The sequence below is a fragment of the Podarcis raffonei genome, chromosome 2 (genome assembly GCF_027172205.1).
Source record: "Podarcis raffonei isolate rPodRaf1 chromosome 2, rPodRaf1.pri, whole genome shotgun sequence".
NCBI classification, from domain to species: Eukaryota; Metazoa; Chordata; class Lepidosauria; order Squamata; family Lacertidae; genus Podarcis; species Podarcis raffonei.
This window is the reverse complement of record NC_070603.1, coordinates 60,004,778-60,021,429: the sequence shown is the minus strand read 5'-3', so window position 1 is coordinate 60,021,429 and position 16,652 is coordinate 60,004,778. Positions and strand designations below refer to the sequence as shown.

Sequence of the window (16,652 nt, the reverse complement as noted above, 5' to 3'; positions counted from 1 at the left end):
CAGCAGTATAATCAGCCTCGAGTTCTCACTAAAGCAAAACCACTTCTCCCACGTCACTGTTCTCAAGCTAACAATACAAACTAAACATGTCACCTGAAACGATCATCCGCTTTGAGCACATCCATAACGGTGCCAAGAGGGGGAGTCACCAACTTTTCCATACTGAGCAAGGTTCCAAATCTTCCTCTTTTGTCGTGGGCAGCAATGCAGGCATTTTCGATGCAGAGAGTCTACAGGATGGATTGGGTTTTAATTAAAAGCATCACAGAAGTTTAAAATGATTTAAGTTTCCACACTAGAGACCTTGCACATCTTGGTCTATGGCATGAGGCCTAGAAGTACTTGAACACCAACTGACTAGTAAATCAGACATCCCCACAAGGCTAACAGTCTCTCGACTGCATGCTGATCAAGTGGTTTAAAAGGCAGAGCATTCACACAAATCAGCTCAGTGTAACACTAGAGTGGAATCAATTCCGAGTTGTGTGAAAAGAACTTTCCAGTGCAGAAAAGGAAGGAACCAGCTTGTTCATCTATACAGAATCACCAGGCCTTGTTCTACTGTGAAATCCACTGAATAATCTTAGGTCAAACACAGGACTGCTGCGAGGACAGAAATGAAATAACCCCATTTAAACTGCTACGTATGAGTACCTGGAGAAAGGATTTTATTTGAACTGATTGTTACTACTACTGCTACTATTATTTCCCTACCCTTCCTCCCAAAGGAGCCCAGAGCAACAAACCCTGTTTTAAAAGTAAAAACTCAAACTGGGAGGAGTAATTAAATGGCAAACATACATTGCGGTACACAAATACTCTCAGTTGCTTGCCACTCAGAGTTTCTAGTTTCTGTCCATGGAAAAGGTATTTAGAGGAAAGCTGCTCTTTAATAATGTGATCCCGGAGCACGTTCCTGCCTGGCGTAGGAGTCTGATCTGCAGAACAAAAGAAAGCCAAGAGTCATAGTTTTATAACAAGGCATCTAAAGCATGCTGTTGTGTAGAATTTTGTTGCAAAATGCAAGTTTCAAAGTGAGTCCTCTGCGCGACCCCTTCACCACCGCAAAAAAAGGGCCGGCAGTTTCTTTCTTTTAAAATGTAGTCAGTGTCTGCAAAAACAAAATTTGCATCTGCAAACCCATGTGGCTACACAGAAAACCTGCTGAGGGGGAAATTGTGATTCACACCAGTGTCATCCTTGTGCATCACTCTGATAGTTCCTGAAACTAAAAATAATAAAAGTGCTTATTATTATAAAAGAGAAAACGCTGCTCGAGTCAACACTTTCAATATTTCAGTGTAGCATGCACAGTTTCCTTTGTAGCTCATGGTTCCACAGTGTGAGGACAAAGGATACTCCATTGCCTCTTTCTCCCTCCATGTTAGTGCCAATGTATTTCAATTCCAAAGAAATAGCCATTTAGCTTTTGTAACAAAAGCAACACAAAATTCTGTGGCACTTCAAAGACTTAATGTTATTGAAGCATAAACTTTTGCACCACTTTGTCATAAAGTTCTAGCAAATGTTGATCAAGCTCATTTTTTTAATCGCCTTGGGCGAGAGATAGCCTGAGGTCCACATGACAGCCTCAGAGTTCTTGAGAGGAAAAGCAGGATCTAAAGGTAACATCTAAGTAGAGAGTTACTGTCAGAGCAACTGGTACCACTGTGTAAATCTGTAGTGAGGAACCTGTGTCCTTCCATACATTGCTGGACTCCCATCAGTCCCAGCGAGCATAACAAATGGTCAGAGATGACAGGAAATGTAGTCCAATGAAATTGGGAGAGCCTTGGTTTCCCCACCTCTGCTGAACACCGCCCATTCATTCCCCAAAGCCAAAACACACAATGAGCTCCTCTGACAAGAACTGGGTGTTATGTTGACAAGACAAAAGGCAGGATTCCCATCCCCTCATATCTATCATTTCAGAGTGGTTTCACACACACTGTAAAGTTCATTCAATCAACACCAGGTACCTCTATACTGTACATGAATTAATAGGTGACCCTGTAGAAACAATGTGAATTATTCCACTGATATGAATACATTCAGATGAACGTGGATTCTTTCGATCAGGCAGAATTGTGAGTTCCCCAGAAACTAGTCAGCGCAAATGAAGATGATCTTTGGGGAAGCAGCATGCCTTTACAGTGCCAATATCACACTGTAACCCGGGTTGGCTGCTCCCGTGTTTGATGGGCATATCCTGCATGCATTAAAGCGACTGCATTTTACATTACCTTTTACAGTCATGCATTAGAACCAGAATAACACCAAAAAAAGAAAAAGATGTGACCTTAACTTGCAACCTTACAAGCTCAAATTGACTTTCAACGATAAAATGAAGCTTTAGGGACAGCTCATGCATGCAGAGGGGATTATAATCTCTCCTCGTTTTCAGTCATGGCTGTCACACACAACCAGCAGTGCCCACCAGAGTGTGGATTCTGTCCTGAGTTGATTGACGCTTCTGGTTCTGCCACTAAGCAGATTAGAGCGCAGATGAGTGCCAGAGCTTACCTGTGAAGAAAGAATTGATGGGGGCAAGAACTGTCAGCCGCTCATTTCCAGTGAGATGCGAACTGAGGCCAGCTCGTCTAAAAAGGTCCATAGCCTTTGAAATGTCGGAATCCTGACCGAGCTCCAACAAAGTTTTAGCTGCAATTTAAAAAGATGTTAACATGAGTCTCAACATTATTATTTATTACAGAAGGGGTAACTGATGAATGACCAGAGGAGGGGTCAGCAAACTTTTTCAGCAGGGGGCCGGTCCACTGTCCCTCAGACCTTGGGGGGGGGGCGGACCATATTTTGAAGAAAAAAATGAATGAATTCCTATGCCCCACAAATAACCCAAAGATGCATTTTAAGTAAAAGGACACATTCTAGTCATGTAAAAACACGCTGATTGGGCCAGATCCAGCCCCCCGGCCTTAGTTTGCCTACCCATGGACCAGAGCTTTAAATTAAATTAAAATATGCAACAAAAATATGTGTATTCTATGCCAGATTCATTATGTGTGTTTTTAAAATGAGACTTTATGGTTCATTTTACACCTCCATTTCAACGCTCATGCTGTGCTTCCTCTATCAAAAAAACAAACCAAGAAATATTTGACATTTCGATTCTTAATTTTGTTGACATTAAGCTTATTTTTAATATTTTTCTTTCTGTGAAATACATTCATATATAACCTCATTTTAGAAGTGGGAAAGATACACTATGGAAGACAAGTGACTCAGTTGGAACATCAGCTGAACTGATATGGAATTAGGCCAGTCACAAGTGGGTCAGGTTGTTGTAGTGCATTCTCCATATATTTGAATAAAAGAATACAATTGATGGCAATGAGCAGGGGTGTTGCTTAAAAGGTATAATTATAAGGTACTTAAAATGGGTATAATTTATATGCAGAGATGCTTCTGGGCAAGTTGGCTGGTGTCTCATCTGCACTTTGCTCTGCAGTGTGCTCAGCCATGCTATAAGGAAAGAAAAAACCTACAAAAATGGGCAGGATGTCCAACCCCGAACACAAAGGACCTGGAGCTGAGGCCCTGGGGGTCATCCCCAAACAACAGCCCTGGCGGTTAAGCTGCACTGTTCACACTGGCAAGCTCACCAAGCACATCTTGTCTGAGACAAAATCATAATGAGGAAAATGTTTACCAGAGTCTGGGATGAGTAATTCGTTGACAAAGTGTATCACGCCATTGGTCGCGATGACATCCTTGTTAGCAATGATGGGCCTTCCATTAAGAGTCAGTTCGTCGCCATTGCAGCCTACGTCCAGCATGTTCCCCTCCAGTGTTTCCATTGATAAACCAGCAATAATGGCTTCTGCACACATAGCTGTTTTCAAGATGTGGTTGCTCAGCAGGTCTACGTGGAAACAAAATATACCAAGCAGATTTGAAAAGAGGGGAAATCTCTTTAAAATTTTTAAAAAGGAAAGATATAGTGGCTTGAAAATTGCTACCAGTGTGTCATAGGCTATGGAATGAAAATTAAACCAAACAACAAGGTATCACGTTTAATCTGATCATGCCCTCCACAAAAGAACAAAATGCATGTTGTATGTATATATGCACACTAATTGCAAGAGGCTGGAGACAAGGGAAGTAAATAGTACAGCTTTGAAGCCAATTAGCATCACTGTAATGTCCTAAATTAGCCAGAGAATCTGTACTCTTGAGATATGTACAAAGTTTCCCTGATGGTTTCCAAAAACATTTCCACTTTGCCAAGAAATGAGTTTGGGACACTCATCTGCAAAAGCAGATGCACACTTTTTAATGGAGGTATGGTTTTGATTTTTAAATTGTGTAATGGTTTTTCAAAATTAGTTCATTGTGACTTTTGCTGCTTTATGCTGAACTTAAAACTGTTTGATTTCATTGTGTGAGATGCCCAGAGAATTATTATGGAGCGGCTAGAGTGATTTAATCAATAAATTTCCAAAATTTTCTTTCCCCCACCACATTTGACCAAGACCTGCCAGTGTTGAGCATTGTTCTCCATTTCAAGCCACAAAGACCTGGTTTATTTGTGCTTTAGTTTCCTGCTTAGGAGGCGAGTGGGTAACCTTGAGTTTGGTTTGGTGTTTTTAAAACCAGCTTGCTATTGCTACGTAGAACCAGGCTAATGCTCATCTAGCACATCGCTCAAAGTGCTGACCAACTTGCTATTGCTCATCTAGTTCCCCATGGAAAGTGCTGATGAGCTTGTTATTGCGTATCTAGTTCTCCATTCATCTGAGCTCCCTGTCTGCCTTCTGGCTACTGACTCAGTACAAATGCAGCTTCATCTTTTTTCCATGGCCTTCTCTCTACATTCCTGCCTTAAAACCAGATGGTGGAGAATGAGCAGAGAAAGGCCACCACCATAGTAGCGGGTCATGAAAACAGAGCACTGGGCTATGGGGATTGAAACCGGCCTTCTCTTTAGAGGACCTTTCTGTCAGCTGTCCTTAAAAGCAGAGTGGTGGTGCTCACTTGACCTCCTGAGTCGCTGCTGCTTACTGGGAAGGAGAGGGAGAGATGGTAGAGAGGTTGGCGCAGTGCAAGCGCACCGGCAGAGCATATCTGGTGCTCCTGCTGGTACACATGCACCAGTTGGACTTCACCACCTTGTTCCTCCCCTTCTCCTTCCCAGTAAGCAGCAGCAACGCAGCTGTCGAGGTCACCACAATGCCCATCTGCTACTAACTTTAAGGAGAGAAATCAGAGAGAGAAAAGATTTGAGGTCAGCGGTATGTCACTTTGAACCATTACAGAAATATAAGTTTCTCCCCACCCCTTACCCCTGAAAAATTAACATTTAACCTTGCCTTTCAAGATATGGCAAAGTTATAAAATCATCAGTGAATTACACACCAAGAAAAAGTATAGCAAAGTTCCAGAAATACATCTGACCCAGATTCATTACTAACATTAGACCACATATACTAGCTGGAGACTTCTGGCAAAACACATAGTCTAAGACGTTCCCCTACCCCCAGTGCCCTTCTACTCAGGATTTTTCTAAAAAATTATTTCATAAAATTTATCCACTGGACCCTTCCGGGTTTTATCCAGTATACTTCCGGGTTTCGCCGTGCACACATGTGCAGAAACGCTCTATAGCACCGCTCATGTGCACAGAAGCAGCACCTCTAGATGTGGACTTTTTGGGGTACGTACGGATCCCCATAACAAAGGGGATAAGTTTGTATCCAGAGGGTCCACTGTATACCACTTGACTGTAGAAAAAAAGTCAAAGTGGTTTACAAATTATATCTATGTACAATAGACATTTTCACAGCTGTTTACCTTTCAGAGCTTCTGGGTCTCCTAGGATCCTGGTTAGGGTTTCTGGTGGGATCTTCTTAAAAGCTTCATTGGTTGGAGCCAGCAATGTAAACTGGCCTTCACTTTCCAAAAGACTGTCGAGACCAGCAGCTGCCACAGCAGTCTTTGAATAAATACAAAAGAAACAGAATTAGGCATGTTAGAAAGGAAGGAATCCAGCAGGGATACAAGTTAATAGGTTTTCAAGGAAGTGATTTCACCCTAAATGGGCATCCAAGGAAATATTGGGATATATATTTGAAATGGACTTACTCTTAGGGTTTCAAGATTCTCTTCAAGCTCAACAATTTGAAGGATGCTGTTTGTTGTTGTGGAAATGACTTTGTCTATCAGGTGGACCACTCCGTTGGTGGCGTGATGGTCAGCCTCCAACAACCTAGCACAGTTCACTGTCACGATCTGGGGAACACAGGGACCAGACAAATAAAAAACTAAAGCTAGTATATGATTAACATATTATATTATGCCAGTGGAATAATATGTCAATAGCTGGTTTAAAGAATTCCACGTATCATTTTCTCTATCATTAAGTCTATGTGTACTTAAGAGGGACAGGGAGAATTCTAAAGGTTGTCTGTATGCATCTGTGAGAGCCACCTTGAAGGATCCTAGTGGTTTGAAAGTCAGTTTCATCCTTTTAATAAGTCAATAAATAAGTTACTCATTTATTCGTATTTTTAAAAGTGTCAACTGATTTCCCGGACATGAGGCCATAATGGTGGCTGGTCCCAAGCCTTTGGTTACATCACCCACCCCTTATATTGGGAAAAGCCAGTTCATATTAATACATCTGGCAGAACAATTAAGTTGGCCATCTAAAATAGAAGCAAAATAATATCCTGAGCTCTTTAAAGAATATTTGATATATATCAATTGCCCTTGTAGTTTCAGTTTTCCTTGCAGTTTTACCAAATACTCACTCCATTTGGATAATGATGGATCTGTACATCAATATTCTGGTACATTGAAGGGAGAGTTGTTCCATGTTTCAGATCATCCGTAAGAACTTTTTTATTCACCATATGGTAGCGAAGAGCATTTAACAGCTCAATGTTAACATTGCTCACCAAAGAATCCAACATTTCCTGAGAAAAAGCAAATGAGACCAAATACTCAGTTCCACTGAGCTTATTCTCACAAAGCCATAGATGTCAATGCTTGACTAATAGTACCTGACTATTTCTACCTGCTTCTACCTCGCAAGCAGGAAGGAAATATGCTTGGACTGCAACTGCCCCCCCTATAGTGAGGGCTAACAACTGTAGCCCTGTTCCTCTGTCAGTGGAACAATATACAATTGCTGGGAAGATTCCTTGACTGCAACTTCTTGTGTACAGCTCCCCAGCTGAAAGGAGAATGCACCCTCAAGCTAGCAATTGTGTTACTTGCACTACCCAGCTCCCATCCAATGAACTGAGCCCACTGTGAATAAAATGATACAATGTCTTTTCTCAACCTTGGGTCCCCAAATGCTGTTAACTACAACTCTGAACATCCTTGACCACTCGGGTCCTGCTAGCTAGGGATGATAGGAGCTGTATTCCAGCAACATCTGGGGACCCAAGGTTGAGAAAGGTTGTTCTAGATCCTGCTTTCAGCTACGGGCAGCCTTTTGTATTTTCTGCTTTAAGAGAAGTAATTTAATCTAATCATCCCTCTTATGAATAGCTATGGGAGGCACAGGAAAAGAAACAGGATAAAAGATAAGCAGGAGTGCTCTTGGAAGTTGCAAGGGTTAAAGAACACAGAATGGGAGCTTGAGCAACTAAGATTAGAAAGCTGCTCCACTGGTGGGGCAGTGTTGCGGGCAGGCCCTCCTGCACACAGCGGGGGCAGAGCCAAGCTCCCGGGTCATTGGGGAGTCTCTAGCCACGTCCCAGCCCTAGCCAGCCAATCCGGCTGGAGGGGTGGGTGGGTGGGCGTGACTTGGCTAATTTAAGCAGCCGTACAGCCAGGGATCTTCCTGTTTTCACCTACCTCAAAGCAATCACCACAACTTTTGTAAGGTTTGGCGGTTAGGCAAAACCTGGTTTGGGGGAGGGGAGGTGTGGCCATCACCTGCCCCTCCATTTTTAAGGGTGTTCCGTTAAAATGATCCAGCGGTGTGGATCTTGTCTGAAGCCCGAGTAGGGGCTAGGGCCATGCCATGACCCCATTGGGGACCCTGGGGGAGTTCTTAGTTGATGTACATCAACAGGACTCCCCCTATTGGTGGTTGACCCTTACTGGATTACCTGCATGGCGGGCAGGAGTCAGATATAGTCGGTTCAATTCCAGTGTCTAAGCCAATACCACTCAGATTCTGTAACCAATAAAGCTGTGGCCTTTATCTGCCCATTAACCCAAAATACTGTGTCCAGGTGTTCTTATTCAACATAAGGGGGAGGCCTTGAGGTCTTGACATGCAACTAGGAGCCCCACTGGATTTGGCCAAAGGCCCATCCCATGTGGAGCAACATCCTGCTTTCACAGTGTCCAACTGGATGCCTATGAGAAGCAGGACCTGAGCTCCGGAAGTGTGATCCCAATAGTTCCTTTATTTAAATAATTTGTATATTGCCTTTCATTTCAAAGAAATATCACGGTGGTTTACGGAACAACAAAACAACATATTAGAAAGGGTAACAATGAAATAATATATAACAATGTTTAAATGTGAATATACGTATAATGATATTTAATCATGGTGTCTGAATATTCTTATTCCTTCATTTAAAATAATGATTCCAATCTTCTTACTGTGTCCTACCCACTTTGTGGATAGACCACCTCTATTTTTCATGATTTCCTCAACACATTCAAGTTTTAGAAACTGAAGTGGCACTTATTCTTACGGCAGGCAAGGATGCCCAGGCTTCATTGGTTGGGGCAAAGATTGTGTAGCTTCCAGGGCCTGTGATTTCAGCACTCAGGTTAGAGCTGGCAGAGTAGAGCTGTGTGGTTGAGGCCCCAACAGTTCCAAGTGTTTCATACAAGTTGGAAAGAGGCAAAGCTGTTTAAAAATAATAATACAGATGACATTTCACTTTGACAAGGCAATAGCATAATCATAACATTTACTACTTCACCATAAAAACGCATATTACATGGGAATGCTTGTAAGAATTGCCCAATGACCCATTTTTTAAAACTGAAAAAGCTGCTTTGCGAGTGGAGAAATAGCAGGGGGAAAGCGAACTTCACCCTTTCTCCACCCACTATCTTCCTATGTGAAATTGCTCTCCTAAGCACCCTTTGTAACCAAAGCGTTTTCAAGGGCATGTTCGCATCTGCCCTAGAAAATGCATGTTTGAAACAATTTGGTGGCAGGGAAGTCACTAGGAGGGACAATTTGCAGCTGGCAGTCTGTGTGTGGATAAAGGGTTAAGCACCCTTATCCTCTCCTGCTGTTTCTCCGCTGCAAGTCACACCCTCCTTGGCAAAAAAGAAAAAAGGGCTGTCCTGTTACCGTTACATGTAGTCATACCTCAGGTTAAATATGCTTCAGGTTGAGCATTTTCAGGTTACGCTCCGCGGCGACCCGGAAGTAACAGAACACGTTACTTCCGGGTTTCACGGCTCACGCATGAGCAAACGCTCAAAATGATGTCACACGCATGCGCGGAAGCAGAGAATCGTGACCCGCAGTCGTGGGCTGCGTTCACTTCAGGATGTGAACGGGGCTCTGGAACGGATCCCGTTCACATCCAGAGGTACCACTGTACTAGAAAGTAATGTGCAGCATGTTCCAGACATGACAGAAGGCATGGGAGCTGGAGGAGGCAACTGAGATAACAATAGATATGTTTGTGCAGAATACAGTGAACTTAGCAACTGCCTTGCTGCATCAAACCACGGCTCCACCTGGTCCAGCATTTTATTCCTAATAAAGGATAAAACTGGGCTCTCTGTGGGCAGTGACAAGGAAACATATTAGCAGCAATGACAGACTTGCTTGCAGCCAGGTTATAAAGAAAAGAAAAAGTAGGTGAAGTTCAAACCTCATACTCCCTGCCCCTTATAACTGAGGCTACCCTCTAACATTGCTTAACTTTTAATGCTAATTTACTAGCAACTTGGTGCATAGGACATTGTTTATTAACAGCTACTGCTGCAGAGGTAGACAAACTGGACTCTACCCACCCTGAAGGTGTTTTGGGATGGGAAGGAAGATGCAGAGCATGAAAATCCTAGCTACTACATATTTCACATGGCTGTTTATTTGTATATATTTTTAATTTTTATTTATAGATGTTTTATGATGGCCTATACTTGTATAAAGATTCAGTGAAGTAAGTAAGATATTGTGTCTAATTTGATATTGCTGCTTAATATGTATCCGTGATGTCTGTTCTATATTAGGTACCATGGTATTGCTTCTTATTATGAACTGCATTTATTTGGCTGTTTTTAATGTTTTATATTGTATGGATATTATGTACTGACATATATTGTGCATTATGTTTTATGTTTTAAATGAAGGGAGGTATATAATTTTTCAAAAAAGCTTAATAGTGGTCAACCAACTGCTTCTTGCAAGCCCACAAGCAGGGGCAGAATGCAACACCCCACCCCTCTTGCTTTCCCCAAGTAACTCATGTTCAGAAGCATGCTACCCTTGATTTCAGGTAGTCATCATGCCACCCTGCATTCCAGATAGCCATCATGAGTAATAGTCACTAATAAATGGGGAATAATGGATCTGGGAACTCTAGGGGGGAGGGAAAGAAATATGAGCAGAATTGCCAAGACTGCTTGCCTATGGAAGGAATAGGTTGCATGCAGACATCAACAGCAACCCCAATGGTGACAGGAATGATGGGGACAAGGAAGGTTTGGGTTGAATATTAGGAACTCGCCTGCACCATGCTGATTTTAAGATGTTGGCAAGATATAATTTGGGCCCAGAAGATAGTAGCTCACCTCATATTCATTAATCAGTGAACTACATCTAGAGTGATATCCAATATTAGTTGACCCTTTTATATCAACAATCCTAAGTAACTTAAGTGCCTTGATTTCAATGCATATGACTAACACTGAATTTGCCTTGTTGGTTACTGACTGCATTCTGTACTCCCAAAATGTAATGAGTAAAGCAGCCTGGGGATTAAATGACCTGCTGCTACTCCCATCGTAATTTCTGGAAACTACACTAGGCAAGACATCTCCGCCTCACTGAAAGCTACCTGTGAGGCCCACTGGCTGTATCAATGTATGCACTGACGCTCCCACACCATCCCAAATTTGCACAAGGTATTAGTTTGTACTTCAGTTGATTTACCAGCTGGACAGCCTTTTTCCCCTGGAACTTCTTCATATCCTGGACAACATTCGTAGGTAATCATTCTGCAGCGAGAAAGAAATGCAGCATAGTCAAAGCAATGGCTAGCTGTCATGCCAATTTCAATTGGTTGCATGGCACAGAGCTCCAAAAGACCATACCACAGCATACTATAGACGGAAGATCACACTATCTGCATGAATGGTGAGCTGTTTGTCACAAGTATATCAGGTGATGAATCTGCCAATGAATATTTGCTGAAGCATTTAAGTTGACTGTTTTTCAGTCTTTTATGCTGTTTCATTCGCTCTGTTTTGATCGTTTCTTTACTGATTTATGGGTGTGGTTGTTTGCAATTTAAAGTAAATCATAACAAATGATGCTTAAATGATGCTGTGTGTGTGTGTGTGTGTGTGTGTGTGTGTGTGTGTAGAAAATTAGAAGTAGAAGGCTGGGCTGTAATCCTCCCTGACATGCTAGTTGTTCACATGAAGGCTATTTGGAGCATGGGGCAGCAATCAGACACACAACCTTAAGTAGCAGAGTTTAATCAGGCAGTACTGTGACTTTTGTGACTTTTTAAATTGTAGCACAGGTACCCCCATTCTATGCATTTGACTACCGTTCATATATAGACTTTATATTGTGGTCCAAATGCTTGCCTGCTATTATAGGGATGGCTCATACAAGTCAAGTTTCCCAGCTGGAGATGTAATCATGCTCACACCTACCTGAACTGGAATTACCTTTCTACTTGCAATTCTCATCATGACAACACCCAAAATGGGACATCGCAATCACAGCAACAACCTATGAGGTATGCATCTATTTTCCATTCATACACCACTTCCTCACCATAAAATCAGGTAAACACAATCCTTTCCCCCCATTAAATTTTATTAAGGCTTTTCATAATATAATACAATTTTAAAAATCTAAATAAAAACAAAAAGAGAAAAGAAAGTACAGAGTAATCACTTTAAGGGTTCTTAATCTTAATCCTTGTCTCACACAGATCTTAATCCTTGTCTCACACAGAAAGAGGTGGACCCTCCCAGCTCTCATCTGGGAGCTTCCCATTCTTCCCCCAGTTTCCCACCCTGGAAGATCTTCACTTCCCTACCTCTCACACAGGGTCCTTCGCCAACCATCCATCATCTTCATGGGTGTATAAACACAGAAACTGAGACAATCTATAGTCACATACACATAGGCTTCATTGCGGTCCATAGACCCAAAATAAAAAGTTCAGCGATGGTATATATCAGCAGTTATTAAGCTATAGGGGTAGCCTTACTGGCCAACAGAATAACTTTAGCCCTCCAAGAGAAAATTTGCTACAGCCAGTGTAATAGTATCAGTCTTATCCTCATGGATAAGTGCATTGCAGTAGTCCAAGAGGGAGATAACCTTATGGCAGGGATATCTCTGGACTACAATTCCCATCATCCCTGACTATTGGTCATGCTGACTGGTGCTGATGGGGATTGTAGTTTAACAACATATGGAGGGCCACAGGTGCCTCACCTCTGCCTTGGAGCTTCCAGCAATCCACTACTTCTTCTTAAATCTTAAAAGTGTTAAGCTGCAGTTCTATACTTGCTTACCTGTGACTACGTTCTACTGAACTCAGTGTTGCTTACTTCTAAGAATCAATGTATGGGGTTGTGGCTTTCAATTACTTTGTTGAGCTGTAGTGTACAGAGCCTCTTGAAGATCAAGCAGAGTGTTTGGTAACAGTCTTTTGTGTCCACTTTAAAAGGAATGAAGTTGCAAGTGCTGTGTTTTGTTAGCAGATTAAGATATTTTGGGAACCACTGGCCTTGTACGCCACATTTAATCACTGTTTGGATAACATTGTAATTCCATTATGTTTATTATCTTAACGAAGCAACCTAGTGTTTTCTCTCATGGGCCCACCAGTTCTGGAATAATACTTCTCTCCTTGAGACACACTTTTTGCTTTCTTGGATCAAATTAGAGCTCTCAGCCTTAAACATTAGGAATTAATTATTCCCTTGATGTCGATGGCCTCATTTATCCTCTGTACTTATTTGGATGGGCACAGGGGACACATCAATTATGTTGTGAGCAGAAAGATAAGTAAAGCAGCAAATGCTCTTCTGCGATATAAACCAAGCAGCTAAGCCAATTAGTTGTGTTCAGAGGCTTTAGAGAAAAAACAGAAGCTGGTCAATTGCACACACTAATGAACTGTCTGATAGATTTAATAGCTCTTGGCTTGCTCTTTCTCTGCTCTTGAATGCTATTAAATGAAGTCACCATAGTCGACCACACTTTAATTAAGCTACAATTTATGTACCAACTTTTTTTTCACTTTACAAAAAATGCTTCCTACATTAATGCAATTTTTTTAAAAGGCAGCAACAGACCATGCTTTAATATTCATAAGGAAAGCAGGTTCATGATTTCCCCAGGGTTGTATTATTTCTAGCTTTACAACATTTAGAAGAGACTGGACAATTTAATTCCAGTGACAAAAATGCAAAGAATAATAGTGTGTTGACTGCTGACCTGAGTTGTAAAATTAGTTGAAAGGAAATATACCCAAGAAAACATACACACACACACACACCTCTCTCTCTCTCTCTCTCTCTCTCTATATATATATATATATTCTGGGGAGCGAGGTCAAGGGTAAAACTATTTCATATGTCATAAAAATGAACAGGGGAAACACTATTGAATGAAACAAAGTTCTTCAAGGTAATTAAGATTTAGCATGTACCAAATACCTGTACATGAGTTATAGAAGCAAATAAATTATGTGTCATAGTTTCCAAGCAAAATTACACCAAAAAATCCAGACTGATTGTCTAGACATTATATATTCCATGTGGGAAACGGCTAAATTGCTTTCTTTGACTTCTAGAGATCTCAACACCCCACTGGTACAACTTTTCAATCTCATCTACCCTACTTTCTCTTTAGGAAAAAAAAACCACACACACATACTTTGTATTCCTTAATTGTTCTTTTTGGACACAAAAGAGCCAATTGTATATTCTCTCAAAGTCTAGACAGCACTTTGGTTCAAAACTGGAATAAACACAAAGGAATGATTAAAGGCAAGTCCACCCAAAGTTTAACCTAAAGAATTCTCGAGAACTGACGTCGTTTCCCAAAGGCTTATTTATAGAGAGATGGGAGGTTAATGAAGTGCGGCTAATAGGCCAGGAACCTAGTGTACACAAAACTCAGGAGGGCAGTCTAAACGCGGATGGATCTGCTTGGGAAGACCCTGCAGAGGGTAGGGGAAGCGGTGGAAGTGACCTCAGCTTCAAAGCAACTGGCAAGGGGCCTGAAAGAACTAAGAGCAACAATTTATAAGCCGCTACAGTTATGTCACATATCTTTTGAATCTGGTATGTAAAGTTAAGGTGTACATGTTTGAGTAATGCTGTGTCTGTGAATGTGTGCTCCATATCCCCCCATCCACCTCTGTGCTGGCAAGCAGCTTATCATCATGCTATGAGAGCAGGTCCAGATGGTAGTGAGTTTGGGGTGGTCTGGATACACTGGTGGGAGTGCCTGCAGCACCCCAACCTTGCTGACACCCTGTCCCACCGCAATATGCCATAAACAGACGCCTGTGTTGCAATGTAGACAAGCTGAACAAAATAACACAACACGATGGCCAATAACAATGGCACTAAACACTATTTACAGACTAATACAAATGAACAGAAATTGCAAAGTTTGATATATACATAATCTGTCACCAAATATCGCCGGAACAGAGTTTCCAGATAACCAATCTGCTTCATTCAATGCTTCATCAGTCAATCTTGATCAATTCTTCCTCAGCCAGACCTGTAAGAATAATTTCTGTTCTGGCAATATTTGGTGACAGATTATGTACCGTATTTTTCGCCCCATAGGACGCACCGGCCCATAGGACGCACCAAGTTTTTTTGTGGGGGAATAAAGAAAACAAATTTTATTCCCCCTCCCAGGCGCTTATGGGGCCGGCAGCAGGGAGAAGCGCTCTTCTCCCCGCCGCCCGCCTGCAGACTAGGTCCGGGGACAGCGGGAAGACGCGCTGCGCCTCCCCGCTGTCCCCGGAGCTTGCGGGGCTGGCGGCGGGGAGAAGCACATGTCTCCCCGCCGTCAGCCTCCAAACCACATTGGGAGACAGCGGGATGGCGGCGTTCCGCCTCCGCACTGTCCCCCGACCTTGTGGGGCTGGCACTGCGGCTCTCCTGAAGCCTGGAGAGCGAGAGGGGTCGGTGCGCACCTACCCCCCCTCGCTCTCCAGGCTTCAGCAAAAGCCTGCATTCGCCCCATAGGACGCACACACATTTCCCCTTCATTTTTGGAGGGGAAAAAGTGCGTCCTATAGGGCGAAAAATACGGTATATATCAAACTTTTGTATGATTCTACCGCAACTGGTGAAGAAGATTTAGAGACTTTGGTTGCAATTTCTGTTCATTTGTATTAGTCTATAAATAGTGTTTAGTGCCATTGTTATTGGCCATCGTGTTGTGTTATTTTGTTCAACCACCGCAATATGCAGCAGTGATACTGTTGCCAAGAGTTCTGGGAATGCCTCTCCCCCCACAGTTGCTCCTGGTTGAGAAGCATTTCATTGTTGATTTAATGCAGGAGACTTCCATTTGGGTTGATCCCGTCCCACCTCCTTCCCTCTCTCTGCAGCTGCTCACACCCCTTCACTTCTTGCTGCTTCCAGCCCATCTCTTAAAGGAGCTTCTCCCTGACCCAATGGTAAAGATAGTGTGTGCAGCAAAATATACGGTACTTCTAGCCTCCAAACACTTATCTGCAAACAGAGCACCTGTGACCATACAGATGTTGGTTATGTCTGCTGCAGCACATCATCACAGCTAAGGAAAGCACTTAGATCAGCTGTTCAGACATTCCCAGTTCAAGTTGTGGTGAGTTTGGGCTCCAACCAGCCTTTCTTGTAGATTATATTGTGCTCTCAGCTCAGCCCAACTCTGTGCTGCATTGAGTTCCCTGGGTCATAGCAAGGTTACTTTTGAGTAATAGCTTGATGGTTTCCAGACCACTAGGGTCAGAATCTTATCTCCTCTGACTCCCTTCCCTCCTTCCTTGGGTTTAGCTCCTGCCTCCTTTCTCAGCCTGATATGCTGGTTACTGAGCACTGACCTTCTGGTTTCCGGATTACTCCTGGCTCCCAGAAATATGTACCATTAAATAAAACATTAACAAAAACAAAGCAATATTTTTGATCTTCTCTACTCCCTATTTATTTTGAATTGGTCAGCCTGCCTCTCTCAGTCATAGGCTAAGCAACAGTAACACTCCCCCCCCCCAATTTATCATAAAATCAATCACCTTTTGTGGGTTTTGCAGTGTGTAACTAGGTATAGTTGGAGCACGCTCAACATAACCAATCACGATAACAATCATATTTGGTCACTCATCACTCTTCCAAAGCCCATACACATCAGAAGTAAGTAAATCATCTTAAATGAACACTTCAAATAATACAGGAATACAAATTGTCTCCCATGATTGGACACACAATTGTTC

General features: G+C 42.4%; 1 protein-coding gene across 1 annotated transcript in view; it reads right to left on the bottom strand.

Moving 5' to 3' along the window:
* Window positions 1–16,652, bottom strand: part of TGFBI (transforming growth factor beta induced) — a 41,301-nt gene that overhangs the window by 11,949 nt on the left and 12,700 nt on the right. The window contains exons 3-11 of the mRNA XM_053376864.1: window positions 11,114–11,178; window positions 8,685–8,842; window positions 6,771–6,935; window positions 6,103–6,249; window positions 5,812–5,953; window positions 3,671–3,883; window positions 2,524–2,661; window positions 802–938; window positions 94–230 (exon numbers count right to left, since the gene is read on the bottom strand). Coding sequence (XP_053232839.1) covers window positions 94–230; window positions 802–938; window positions 2,524–2,661; window positions 3,671–3,883; window positions 5,812–5,953; window positions 6,103–6,249; window positions 6,771–6,935; window positions 8,685–8,842; window positions 11,114–11,178 — 1,302 coding nt within the window. The remainder of the gene's footprint in view (window positions 1–93; window positions 231–801; window positions 939–2,523; window positions 2,662–3,670; window positions 3,884–5,811; window positions 5,954–6,102; window positions 6,250–6,770; window positions 6,936–8,684; window positions 8,843–11,113; window positions 11,179–16,652) is intronic.